The sequence below is a fragment of the Anguilla anguilla genome, chromosome 15, assembly GCF_013347855.1.
Source record: "Anguilla anguilla isolate fAngAng1 chromosome 15, fAngAng1.pri, whole genome shotgun sequence".
Taxonomy (NCBI): domain Eukaryota; kingdom Metazoa; phylum Chordata; class Actinopteri; order Anguilliformes; family Anguillidae; genus Anguilla; species Anguilla anguilla.
Window position 1 is genome coordinate 22,514,274 of NC_049215.1, and position 13,715 is coordinate 22,527,988.

The 13,715-nt window shown below is 46.1% G+C and overlaps 1 protein-coding gene and 1 long non-coding RNA gene across 2 annotated transcripts in view; one reads left to right on the top strand and one right to left on the bottom strand.

Annotated features, from left to right (window-relative positions):
* dnah7 (dynein, axonemal, heavy chain 7) overlaps positions 1-13,715 on the top strand; it is a 76,977-nt gene that overhangs the window by 20,047 nt on the left and 43,215 nt on the right. The window contains exons 25-34 of the mRNA XM_035392626.1: positions 1,290-1,392; positions 1,649-1,776; positions 2,433-2,645; positions 3,854-3,952; positions 4,260-4,508; positions 5,636-5,785; positions 8,845-9,027; positions 10,871-11,047; positions 11,420-11,551; positions 12,953-13,174. Of these exons, the coding sequence (XP_035248517.1) occupies positions 1,290-1,392; positions 1,649-1,776; positions 2,433-2,645; positions 3,854-3,952; positions 4,260-4,508; positions 5,636-5,785; positions 8,845-9,027; positions 10,871-11,047; positions 11,420-11,551; positions 12,953-13,174 (1,656 nt within the window). The remainder of the gene's footprint in view (positions 1-1,289; positions 1,393-1,648; positions 1,777-2,432; positions 2,646-3,853; positions 3,953-4,259; positions 4,509-5,635; positions 5,786-8,844; positions 9,028-10,870; positions 11,048-11,419; positions 11,552-12,952; positions 13,175-13,715) is intronic.
* LOC118213627 lies at positions 1,673-11,499 on the bottom strand. The gene is made up of 4 exons (XR_004762477.1): positions 11,430-11,499; positions 9,914-10,016; positions 4,275-4,567; positions 1,673-1,770 (listed from the first exon to the last, which is right to left on the bottom strand). It is a non-coding gene; the product is annotated as an uncharacterized LOC118213627 (long non-coding RNA).

Sequence of the window (13,715 nt, forward strand, 5' to 3'; positions counted from 1 at the left end):
TGAGCGACATAGCATAATAATATCCGATATGAAAACAGCTGGCTAGAAACTGTATGGTGAAATGTGCGGTTACTTCACTTAACTGGCATTTAGCTGACACTCTTTTCTGGAGCAACTTAGTGAAAACATAAGTGCAAAAAAGTAATTTGCATCATAGCAAGGCCCCCGAACCTACACATTCACCACTTACAGCTGAGTGCTGATTACTTATTAAGTGAAGGCCATTGACCATGAAAAGTGCTATGTAGGATACATGAGCCAGACTGAGTTCAAAGCTAGACAGGGATGATTCTGTCTTTATCGTAAAATACATGGAATCAGTGAGGGAACATAGAAAGGAAATTGCAGTCTGCCAGCGAGCAGGTCGCCTCTGACTTCCCAGCTCAACTTAAACGGCTTCTAGCACTGTTAATTAATAAATGCCTCCTTCAATGTCTGGAGCAATACATTTTCAGGTCTATGGTCCACAAGAAAGCCGCCTACTGTTTTTTTTTTGTTGTTTGTTTCATTATGCTGCTCACTCAGAAATTCGCTCCCAGCTGATATTAGATGGAAACAACGTACAGCTACTGTCTAATGGGGAAATGGAGTGGCTCATTTTGATGATGGCTTTTATGCATCAGTGGTAATCTGGATGAAAATCTATTTGCCGTATAATAAGGAGCATAGTTGCTAATTCTGCTTTCTTTTGAGTGGACTGGTCAGTTCATAACGTTCAGGTCTGTTTCACTGAGGTTCTGCTCTATCTGTATTCACAGCTTGAGCATACATTTGCTAAATTTAGTTTAACTAAGCGTACTTGGGTAAACACTGAGCAGCATCTGCAATACAAACTTCATCAATACTGTATTCAGAGTGAAATTAGTAAACACTTTTTGAAATGCACATTTTTGGTTCTAAATCCCAAGCACTGATTGCTTATGCATGCTTAAAGGGATACTTTGATATTACTTCAGTTTTAGGGTATGTTTTTAATTGGCATAGTGTGTGCTTTGCTTGAGATCACAAAGCCCCAGGTGCCCATATACCTGCCATTGTAAAGCTGATAGGTCCTCGAAATACCTCTCTATATATCCCGAATATCCTCCATTGCCCTCAAAAAAGGCCAATTTAAAACATACGCTAACACAGAAATAATATATAAAAACCCCAGACAGTGAACTGTCCCTTGTGTGAAGGCTGTATTGAGTGTTCTTCTAGGTACAATGTGAGATGAATCCTAGGCAGGTACAGCTGGGGAACATGGGTAACGGAGTCTATAAACGCATGATATCTTCCCTTCTCCCCAGGGCCTGCTGTCATGCGGTGCGTGGGCCTGCTTCGACGAATTCAACCGAATCGACCTGGAAGTGCTGTCAGTGGTGGCTCAGCAGATTCTGACCATCCAGAGAGGTGCGCATTACAATGCACCGCTCGAACCGTGAAGGCCGGGCACACAGGAAACTGCCTCCTGAGGCCTGGCCTGAATGTATTGCTGCTGAACGATGTTTTGTCCACAGTGCAGGAGTTGCAAGTAATCGGGTATCGATTGCCAGATTGAAGACCTTATGAGGACAGACGGTTGAATAACCTCAGATCCAAGGTGTGTTAATGCTTACTAAAATGCTTTCAGGCTTGTGCAGACAGGACTTGCCTCTTTCCCCCTCAGGAATTTCTGCCAAATCCGAGATGCTGCTGTTTGAGGGGACAGAGCTGAGGCTGGACCCCACCTGCGCCGTGTTCATCACCATGAACCCCGGTTACGCCGGCCGCTCCGAGCTGCCCGACAACCTGAAGGTAAGGAACCAGAGCTCAGGCTCAGTTATTTTAGGAAGCTCAATGTTCAAAAACCACACATTAAAAATGCAGTTTAATTGTGCAGCTTGAGTTCCTCAATTATGAATGGAACAAGTGACCTGATCAGGTGTTTATTGACAGGTACTAGTAGTGAACAGGTGAGTCATGTGACCAGTGCTTTGTTGATAGGTACTAGTACTGAACAGGTGAGTCATGTGACCAGGTCTTTGTTGATAGGTACCTGTAGTGAACAGGTGAGTCATGGGACCAGGTCTTTGTTGATAGGTACTAGTACTGAACAGGTGAGTCATGGGACCAGGGCTTTGTTGATAGGTACTAGTACTGAACAGGTGAGTCATGTGACCAGGTCTTTGTTGATAGGTACTAGTAGTGAACAGATGACTCATGTGACCAGGTCTTTGTTGATAGGTACTAGTAGTGAACAGATGACTCATGTGACCAGGTCTTTGTTGATAGGTACTAGTAGTGAACAGATGACTCATGTGACCAGGTCTTTGTTGATAGGTACTAGTGCTGAACAGGTGAGTCATGGGACCAGGGCTTTGTTGGTGTCAGTGATCAGGTCATGACTAGGTTCTGCTTGCTGGAGGACCAAGCGAGCAGGCCCTGACAGCTTTGCGGCTGCCCGTTTGCAGGCCCTGTTCCGGACAGTGGCCATGATGGTGCCAGACTACGCCATGATCGCCGAGATCGTGCTGTACTCATGCGGGTTTGTGACGGCGCGCCCGCTCTCTGTGAAGATCGTGGCCACGTACCGGCTGTGCTCCGAGCAGCTGTCCTCCCAGCACCACTACGACTACGGCATGAGGGCTGTCAAATCGGTCCTCACTGCGGCGGGAAACCTGAAGGTACATGCTGGTCCCGCACTGTCTCCCTCTTTAATGGGTCATTAAAGCGCTTTTCTTGCCTGCTCAGTGGTGCTCGTAGTCTAAGAATACCTTCCACCTCTACACTGTCTGCAGACTTGCAGAACCACTCAAATATTGTGCTTTCTTCCTCACCACTGCTGGTAGCTAAAGTTACCCAAGCTGTTGCCGGATGTACACTCATACTGATGTGTACCCCATCTGAACTCGAAGAAGGCTGTACTTACAAATATACCAGAATTCAATTCAATTCAAGTTCAAGTTCAGGTTCGGCTAATTGAAAATGTAATTATAACAGATATGAATTGCAATTTGTGGCTAATGTATGCAAATTACACAGGATCACAGAGTTCAGCAAGAGATGTGAGTGAAATGAATCCATAAATATCTCATTAGCTTCACTCTTTCACTAGCTCTGATTCAGCTATAAGCTTTTCCTTTGTGGTCCCTGGGTTGGTTGCTGTATTAAAATTATAAGAGGCAAGAGAGAGCGGGGAATGACCAGTAAACAGAATAAGCATTTAATAACAGTAGTTACAGTTCTGTAAATCTGTCAGAATGTTAGTGCACCAGGCTGTGTCATATACCATAGAGGACTCGAGCACTGTTTGAATTGGAAGGCTCAGCTTGAGACTATGTTCCTAGCCCAAGCTGTACAATTAAGACACGTTCCCTCATCTCTGAATAAAGGACCGATGCACTTCTTGTCACTGAGGTATTTTTTTCCACAGTGATTATATTCTCCTCAATTTAAATCTGCCTCCACCGGGACTCGCACTTCAAAATTACTTTTAGGGAAGGTGAAAGGTGTGCCTGCCCCAGGGCCAGCCATTGATTTTTCGATCCAGAAAGAGTCTGAGTCAACGAGACAAAGTGCTAGAGAGACGCCTCTCTCCAGAAAGCCTAGCATTCATTAGTTCTAGGAGACTGAGGTGTCATGGATGTCCTTATGAAACCCAGAATAGGTGAAGCTCTCAAATCTTATTGGTGACTCACTGATTTGGACCGGTCATAGTGTTTTGAGGTGGAAAGCAGAGTCTTGCGGTTCAATTTATTTAATCAGTGATTGACAAGAGCGTGGTATTTCCACTCATTTTGAGTTTCATGAAGCACTGTTCGCCTAAGGAGTGTTCTCTCAAGCTAGACTTTATGATGACATTTTCTCCCCCGTTTCCTGCTCTGTACCCTAGCTCAAGTTTCCTGATGAAAATGAGGACATCTTGCTGCTAAGGTCTATAATTGATGTCAACCTGCCCAAGTTCCTGGCACATGATCTGCCCCTCTTTGAGGTAGGGATGTTCATCAGTGTCAGGTTTCAAATGGAAAATGGCCTTCATTAGGTTGTTTGCACCTCTTCCTCTTACAGGTGAAATTTAGAAAAGTTTCAGGGTACTATTGGTGTTGTGTAACCCTGTGTGTTGTGTTCACAGGCCAGTGATTCTACGAAATTCTATTTATCTGTGTGTTTCTGTGTGAGTGTGTGTGTGAGTGTGTGTGTGTGTGTGTGTGTGTTGTGTGAGTGTGAGTGTGTGTGTGTGTGTGAGTGTTTGTGAGTGTGAATAAGTGTATAAGACATGCACGTGTGTGTATTTACAGGGCATCACGTCTGACCTGTTCCCTGGAGTGACGCTGCCCAAGCCCGACTACCGGATCCTTCTGGACGCCATCCAGGTGAACTGCGTGAAGATGAACCTGCAGCTGACCGACTTCTTTGCTGAGAAAATCCTGCAGATCTTCGAGATGATGATCGTGCGCCACGGGTTCATGCTGGTGGGGGAGCCCTTTGGCGGGAAGACCTGCGCCTACCGCGTGCTGGCGGCCGCCATGAACGACATCTGCGAGCAGGTAGCGCTCTCAACGCCGCCAATCACCTCTGTCTCTGCCAATCGTCTCCTTTACTGCCGCTGTAAAAGAACTTATGCAGTATTATGACCAACAGTATTTCTTTATGACTTGGGTGTCAGATGGAAACAAGCGTTTTAATTTTTTGGCATGAACGTCTATAACACATCCCACAATATGTGTTTAATCTGTCGTGCCCCTGGACTCCTAAAGAGAAGGTGATAATCTGCAGCTTTGGCAAACTGGCAATATATGCTTCAAAAATCACTTTATTATTGTGAATTAAGTGGCTCATATCAGATTGCGGTCACGTTCGGTCACTAGCTTTTTCCCCAAAACATCCAGTATCTTAACCATGTTTATCACCGCCTGTTCTGTAAATAGCCTTCATTAAAAGAGGGCATCTTTAGGCTAGGTGGTTCCACATTTCACATAACTTTTCTGTGTCAGTAGCTGTTAAACAGGAGCAAAGCAAAGCAGCTTTACAGTGTGCACAGAAGAAACAACTGCAGGTTCCCCTCAGGAGCCGGGATCTATGGGACAGCGGTGGACCCGCTATGGTACGCGCCGCGGTGTCTGGGCACTGCAGCTTGGACCGCGGGTTGCCCCGCCCCGTCGCTCGCGGCTCAGCGGCCGCCTGACGGTCCCGCGCGGGAGGGCAGCGCAGACGGGCGCGTACGCACCGCAGCGGGCTTACGATCCCGAGCGAGGCAGCTGGCGCATCCGGGCGGCGGGCGGCGGGAAGAGCAGCAGCCGTCGCATTTATCACTGTCCCGCGCAAATGCCAGCGCGTCCATCAGGCAGGGACCCGCGCTGCTCCCGTGTCACGCCCAAGCCCCGCTTCCTTAAACACGCCTGACAGCGACGCTCTTGTTTTCTCTTCCCTTTTGTTTGGCCTGGCGCTTACTCGCCCAGAAAGCGGGCGGCGAGGCTTTTCGCGAAGCTCGTCTCCTCTTACCGGGGAAGGCCATCAGGAAACGATTGGAAAGGGCGCTGAGCGAGCACGCCTTAGCCTCGGCTCCAGTGGTGCGCTAGATCGCACACGCCGCTAGGTTGTTTGTGCGTCTGCTCGTGGCAGACCTGCTTCAGAGACTGTGTGGGTCAGTGCTGGTGTTGTGTTTCTTTCTTAGGGCTTGATGGAGGAGAACAAGGTCCAGATCACGGTCATCAACCCCAAATCCATCACCATGGGTCAACTGTACGGCCAGTTCGACCCGGTCTCCCACGAGTGGTCTGATGGAATCCTGGCCGTCAGCTACAGGGCCTTTGCCACATCTCAAGTAAGCCTCTACCCCCCAGCCCTGTCACACTCTTCCCTAGGTTGCTATGGTAAATACTTGGTCTTCTGTAATTGAATCTTTGATGAGAACATTGTAGTGTCTAAATAAATGGGAAAGCAGTTTTTGCGATGTTGAGAGTTTTTATAAATCATATGCTCTCATAGATTAGACTGTGATTTGCTCTTCCCAAGTGACTAAAGGTAGAGGTAGTGCTGTCAGTCCTTTAAAATGGTATGCTCTTCATTTCAGAATATGTCAGACATGGAAGATTGATCTTTCCCTAACATGACAGCAACAAGAATTACATTTCCCATTGAAGACTATTTGCATTTACATCCAGTATTGTCTTGTAGAAAATGATTAGAAACACTAGAAAATAAATAGAAATATATGCATTTTAATTTCATTCTCAAGTCTCACGCTCAGATGTAATATTAAGGTTTGCCTTAGCATATGTACATGAGTGATAAACTGCATTATTTCAAAATAATTATTGGTCTCACCATCTTATTTTGCATGACTATTGTCTTGTAACTGCATTTACATTCTTATTGCAGTCCTCCAAAGTTTTCCCAAAACAACCCCATTGCAACAAAATATTACACTGAGTATTACTGCAGTTTATGTTGGGTAATGCAATTTTTAGGGATGCACATTAGCATAAATGATTTATTATTGCCTTGCCATGGATTGTGTTCCTATTGCATGCTTTCATTTCCTCATGTCTATTTTAAGTAGAGTTTTTGCTTGAGGGATTCAGTTTAAGTTCAAGTGGAGTTCTTTGCTCAAGGTCAGAGCAGCAGCATCCTGCTGTTGCCATGCTGGGATTTAGACCCTGCAGTCACAAGAGCAGTGCCCTCACCTCCGCTTTCAGCCTCTGCTGAGAGTTAGCCGTGAAGATGAATGTCAGTCTAAGTTCAGCGGCTTTTCAAACAGGGTGCAGAATTTAAACATTTATAAAACAGCCTCCAATGGCGTTGTGTTTAGGGCAAGGGCACCAAACTTTCATAGGGCACTGAGGCCAGATCAGAAGACACTTTGGCCAATATGCTTGAGAATGTAATGTAAAACAGCAGGGTGACTAGCCCGCTACCAAAAGCACAGTGCTGGCATCGGGGCGATGGGCAAACCCTGCGGAACACCGCCACTGTGATGTGAGAAAAAATGCCCTTTGCATGAGTGGGGATCTGCTTTTTTCCTCCACTAGAGGGCATCATGGCTGTATAATAGAGCACACAAATGGGTGTGCAAGTCGTTACTTTTTAAAGGGCTATCAAGCCAAAACTCAGAGCTTCCACGGCAATGGTCATATAGCTGCAGTGTAATAGAACTGTTAAACTGACGAGAAGATCTTGTGTCATCTTCTTCAACTTAATATTTCTCTCAACTCAGACGCATGTTGGGGAAGTGGGACTTAGTCAGTTTAGGGATGGCAGCTCTGATTGTGCTATTAAACATCATTCTCTTCAACAGACTACCCCTCTGAAAGATAACCAAAGGAACCGGCAACAGACTCTGAAATGCCTTACATATATATATTAGATAATTTAAATTAGTCATTGTTATTAAAAATAAGAACCCCAATTTAAAACCAACTGTTTCACATTTTGAAAGTTTGTTAAATATAAAAACAAGATATATCTAAAACCGAAAATAGAAGTCATAACACTCACTGACGAATGAAGGCTCACAACTTACAGTATAATTAACGAAGAAGTAGTTGTGAAAAAGACATCCAGTTGAAAGAGAGAGAGAGAGGAAGAGAGACTAGATATTTCCCGGGAATTATCCGTCCAACTTCAGTACGACAGGAACAAAGGAAAATGTGAGGTAGAAAGTAGAAAACAATAATACAGCAAACACACAACTAATGAACCACCACAAAAAAGAAAAGAAAACTCTTCTCCAAAACATAACTTTAAAATAGAACTCTAAAAGTCAAGCTAAACTTTCCCTCAGCAGTCATAAATGCTTCACCCAGCAGGACGTGGAAATGCTCAGCCTGAGTGGGAGATGGCAAGCTGAAGAACTGAAGGGGGGTCAGGTTCATTTATGGCAAGGACCGGCTTATCCAAGAGCTGAAATTTCAAAATAGCTCTAAATAATTATTAAGTGGTAGGAAGCGGAGCCAATCACAATAATAATTTTAAAAATATGTGTTGTTTTAGGGTCTTTTTATTGAGACCAAGAATTGCTTTGAAGGTCCTTAAGGTTGCTATTTTTAAGAAAAATGGTAAATTTACTCCTGCTCTTCATAGTAGAGGTGTTGTCTGTAAATAATAATTGTCCTGGCCACCCATTATTGAAAGTATTTCTCTGCCATGTTACAAGGCCAATGTAATACGCACACCTCCGCTTTGATCTGGCCTGGCCGAAGAAAGGACACATGCACAAAGAGTACAGTACATTCCAACCTGGGTAGCCTCAACAACCATTACTTGTATGAGAATAAAGACTTTTCAACTGAGTCCTTCAACTGAAAGCTTCAAATTGCTCTTTTATATTTTATTGAACGCTCAAGGCATTCAATCTTTAAGTCCTAAAGGCAGAAATGAAAATGACCTTGTAGCATAATGTGGACGCACTTGGCTCTGAAACTCTGTCTGTTAGCTTTGTGTTCAGGTCTTTTCTTAAAGGGGAGGAGAAACCGTATCCCCCTAGATTTGTGTACATAATTAAGGGCTTCCGGAATTGTCTTGGATGTTTGGGGAGGGGAAAGAGAAACAAACAAGGGCCTAATGGCCATGTCACCTGCAGGAGGCCACTGTGTACAATGTGACATTGTATAGACCATGAACACCTGGACCAAAACATACTGTTCCTTTCTTTCATACACCATATTCTATAAACTAGATGTCCGATGATGTGTCCAGTCAAGTAACAAAAATAACACAAGTGAATATGTAAATGGAACTCAGTGTTAACTTGATGGCCCAAACATTTCCCACAATGCAATTGTAACGTTTTCTAAGTGTTACTGTGATGTGCAAACTGAGCACATGGTATGTAACTGCTAGTTGGGCAGTGGCTCAAAGGTCCTCTTTGTGGCTTCTTGGCAGACTCCAGACAGAAAGTGGCTCATCTTTGATGGTCCGGTGGATGCGGTGTGGATCGAGAACATGAACACAGTGCTGGACGACAACAAGAAGTTGTGCCTGATGAGTGGCGAGATCATACAGATGTCCCCACAGATGAGTCTCATCTTCGAACCCATGGACCTGGAGGTGGCCTCGCCAGCTACGGTGAAGCACACGGGCCATTCTGGGAAATGTATTGCATTGCAGGGCTTTTTTAGATCTCCAGCACAAATGAAGGGATGTATGGGCAAAACTCCCTTAGCATGCAACCACGGTATGCCCACAAACTTATCTTTGACGAAGATTATACACTGAAAGTTAAATCACTGAATTATCATTAACAATGTCTATATATGAATGAAGCTCTGACGAAAGAGTACGTTGAGATGTAACATCTCAGTTCAAAGCAGGAGGTTTGGAAAGGGCTGTACTGAACATGGTTCACTGAACAAGACTCCTGGCTTACTCCATAACGTAGTCATTAGCCGCATTATGGAGGAGAGTGAGAGCATCCGCCAGTAAAGCCATTAAAACCAACAAAGCCGGAGCACGCGACTCCTTAAGTGGGCTTCCTGCCGTAGCGCATTAACATGAACAGAGCGGCTGGGTTCAGTGCGTCCCGCGCGCTGTCCTTTGTAATGCTGCTTCTATGGCTGCGGTAATGAGACGTAAACGCCCCGGACCAGACTTTCACAGGCAGTAAAGCAGCAGCCGGTGCACGGGAGCCATTTTTCCACCTCTTAATAAGGAATCCCGTCCTGTCTGCTGCCTGTCTCACATGACTGGCTGGCTCAGGCTCGCCCCCCCCCCCCCCCCGGGCTAGAGTTACCCTGCCTCCCTCCACCCCCCACAAGGCGAGGCAGAAGCACAAAGCGTTGTGATAACTGCCTCCCCCAAAGGCTGGAATGAAATCATTTTTAAAAAGCATTCCGCTCTTTCTGATCTACGGGGCTCGGTTCCGATGCAGGAAAGAGAAAAGGGGAATGAAAAGCCCTGCGAAGCTACTGTAGCTCGCTCCTGTTATCACAGTCTCCCACCTCACATCACATACCTGCTATTTCTGTCCCACTTGCCGTCGGTGTGTATGCTGAGGGGAGACGCTGAGAGTGTTTTCTCCTGAGCATCGCCGGCGCTCTCTCCAACCTGCGCGCCTCCTGTGGGAGGATCATTAAGGAGGAGAAGAAGGCTTCTTAACTCCCCCCCACCCCCGCACACTCGCACATACAACCCGCGGGCTCGTACCTGTTCAGTCATTTCCTCCCTCCCCCGCAAGCCCCCTCCATTCTCCGAGGCCAGTCTGAACAAGAGGTGGTGCAGGTCAAAGTGTGGAAGCAAGCAGGCCCACTCTGTCAGCGCTTTGCTCTTCTGAGCTCTGCTCCACCAGTTACTGTCTTTTTCATTTCCAAATCTTGTTATTTCATTTTTAATCATTTTAAGTGTGCATTGCTATATATGTATGCATGTGATACCTAGGCAATGTTTATTTAGTGTATTTTATATACATTTTGTAATCAGAATACAATTGATTCACTTGGTAAATTAAGTATTGAGCCATTGCTGTACCCTAAGATATTTTGATTATTTTGGATTATATTAGGCTATTGATATTTCTGCCTTTTATGCAGTCTTTACTTTATAAAGAGCCTAAGCTCTGCACATTGATCAACTGTATAAAGTGGACTGGTGAAGGAGAAAAATATTACACTCCATCACAATTATTTGAAACTATCACTACCTGCCTGTGGTATTGGCTGTTTGAGATTATGTGTATAGTATGTGTGTATTTGTGTGCACGTTTGTAACTGCATATGTGTGTTTGCACGAGTGTGTTTGTGTGCATGAAGGTAACTCTGTGTCAGTGAGTGAGTGTGCATGCTTCGCTGCGTTGTGCATGACAGCACACACACACACACATACGCATCCCTTGCCTGCATTCACGTGTGCGTACGCGCGCGCACGTGCATGTGTGTGGGTGTGCACGTGTGTAACACTGCGTGTTGGTGCCCAGGTGTCCCGCTGTGGCATGATCTACATGGAGCCCCACATGCTTGGCTGGAAGCCTGTCCTGGTGTCCTGGCTCAACACCCTGCCCCCCACCATTAGCGACATGCACAAGGAGCTCATCACCGGCCTCTTCCACAGAATAGTGCCCACCTGCCTGCATTTCATCCGCAAGGGCGCCAAGGTACTATGCCCACAGCGCCACCTGGTGGCTGCGATACAGCGCATTTCACAATGCAGGGCCTCTTCATGATTGATGATTCACTTCCTGTTTTATTGCCTTTGTGTTGTGCAGTGGACGGGTGTACACTTAGCCCTGTTTCACTGTTTATGGATCATTCCTGCCCAGTGTTGAATTTGTCTTGTTACGTTGGTACGCTGCTTGAGGTCAAGCTTCCATCAAAGTGGCAAATGTGCTTGTTTCTGAGTCTTGTGTTCTAGCTTATTTTCTTGTCATTTTCCCTGGAATAGTACTTCAACTGCTTGATTGTTCTCAGATCCTTATGGATGTGGGCCTCTGTAAAATACGGAATTTGACCGTGCTGTGATCGTACAGGAACTCTCACCCACATCGGACACCAATCTGGTCCACTCCCTGATGAACCTCATGGACTGCCTGATGGACGAGTTCAAGGATGAGGCCAAGGTGAAGTCCATGAACGAGCGGGACATCTGCTCCTGGCTGGAGGTGAGGAGAACATTAAAAAATGAGGAAAGTAACTGTCATCCCTCAGAAGTCACACCGTACATTTACATTGCAACAGTGCAATGTCATTGACATTGCACAAGGGTACAATGTCAGTGCCCCACCCGGGAAATGAAACATCACCCACTGGCCAGTTTCTTAAGCACTACCTCACACAGCTGTGCCAGATGATGTCCTCCAGCACTACCACACCAGATTCTGCTCATTAACTAATCAGGGTCTTCAATCAAGAGGTGAATTAGTGCAATGAGGTGAATTAGTGCTGGGATAAAACAAAAACCTGCACCCACGCTGCCCTTTTTCAGATAACACACCCCTGGTTTATGCAGTGCAAAGTTTGTAAATTGGGTGTAATGGAATGCATCGCAAAAGGTTATGTGACATCATAAACCATAAGCTACTATCAGCACTAAGGCACAAACACAAATAAATAAATAGTGCACATTCTCTCACAATATTTTAGACTACACTGGGTTACCACTATCAGCTGCATCAAATTGCAAATAAGAAAATCAGGCACTTACCATCAGTAGAAATTATGAATCATTTATTCATCCAGAAGTGCAGCCCAGCTCTCTTGCGTCATCCTTGCTCCTAGATTTGCTCTGTGTGTTGGTGATCCATGACCTGACATAAGGCACTGCGCTGAATTTAGTAAGGGGTGGCCCAACGAGGTTTAGGGAGAGTAGCGATGCAGCAGTGGAGACATGCAGTGACGCTTGGGCTGCTGTGCAAATCTAGTTCATCTGTGTAAAACCACGTTCCCACTCCGAACGTGATACAGAGAAGTTAATTCAGCTCGTTCTGGACGTCTTTTCTGTCACTTTCAACAAACTGTCTGAATAGCCTCAATGCGGAATGCGCACAGTCCATGCAAAAGTGCCAAAACTTCACAAAACATGAAGAAACTTTAAATACTACATTGCCCTTTTGCCATTTTGCAAACATTTATTGAGTCTCATTTGGCTTTGAGCTCCGGGAAGTTCCGGCACAGTTAAGCACTGGGTTTATGGAGACTTTACTCCGCGAGTCTCTCCCTGACGCCTGTTGTCACGGTGCACAGTGGGAGGTGCCGTGAAATCTCTCTCTCTCTGCGGGCAGCCAGGCTGGGTGCATTTGGCGCAGACGCGTCTTAAGCCCGTGCACATGTTCGCATTGATCCCCGCTCTGAATCAATGACATTTACTCATCTGTTTCTACATGCCTGACCGCCTGCCTTTCTGTCTGTCTGGCTCTCAGTAGTCTAGTCTTATATCTGTCAGTCTCGGTGTCTGTCTGTCCACCTGCCCAACTGTCCATCTTTCTGTCTGTCTGCCTGCCTGCATGCCTGTCTGTCTCTATCTGTCCATGGGTATGGTGATGATGCTGTTGTTCTGTTCCCAGGGTATCTTTGTGTTTTCGCTGGTGTGGTCGGTTGGCGCCAGCTGTGGGGAAGACGGCCGCACTGGGTTCGACGGGGTGGTGCGGGAGCTGCTGAATGGGCCGCTAAGCATAGAAACGCGGACGCGCTACACGATCCTGGAGCACGTGGACCCTCCTGACAAGCCCCTGACCGTGCCCCTGCCTGAGGAGGGCACCCTGTACGAGTACCGCTTCATCAAGGAGGTAATCACACGGGGAGTCCCATAAAAACCTACATTAGTCTGCATAGTAACAGCCATAGTTGGAGCATTGCGTTGAGTGCCATAGCCGGGCTGACTGTGAGTTTCACTGAGTTCTGCTCCAGTGCTGTGAATCCTGCTGGGCCAAAAGTGAGTTTCACTGAGTTATTCCCCAGTGCTGTTAATTATGCAGGGCCAACTGTGAGTTTCACGGAGTTCTGCTCCAATGCTGTTAGTCATGATGGGCCTACTGTGTGTCACTAACACAGTATACCTAGTATACCTGTAGGGTATACTAGTTTGACTGAGTTCTGTTTGAGCAGTGTCGACCATACTGAGCCAACCGTGATATCAACTGGTTTTGAAGTGCTGGCTATTAAAAGGCTGTTCGGGCCCTTTAGCTTAAGACGTGTACATTGGAGAGAGAGAGAGAGAGAGTAGCCTTGAGATAAAAGGTAGGAAAGCTCCACCAACCAAAGACCCATCAAGGAGCAAGGCGTGAACACGACGGTGACCAAACAGACCAGTCTGAAAAAAGGAGGGGA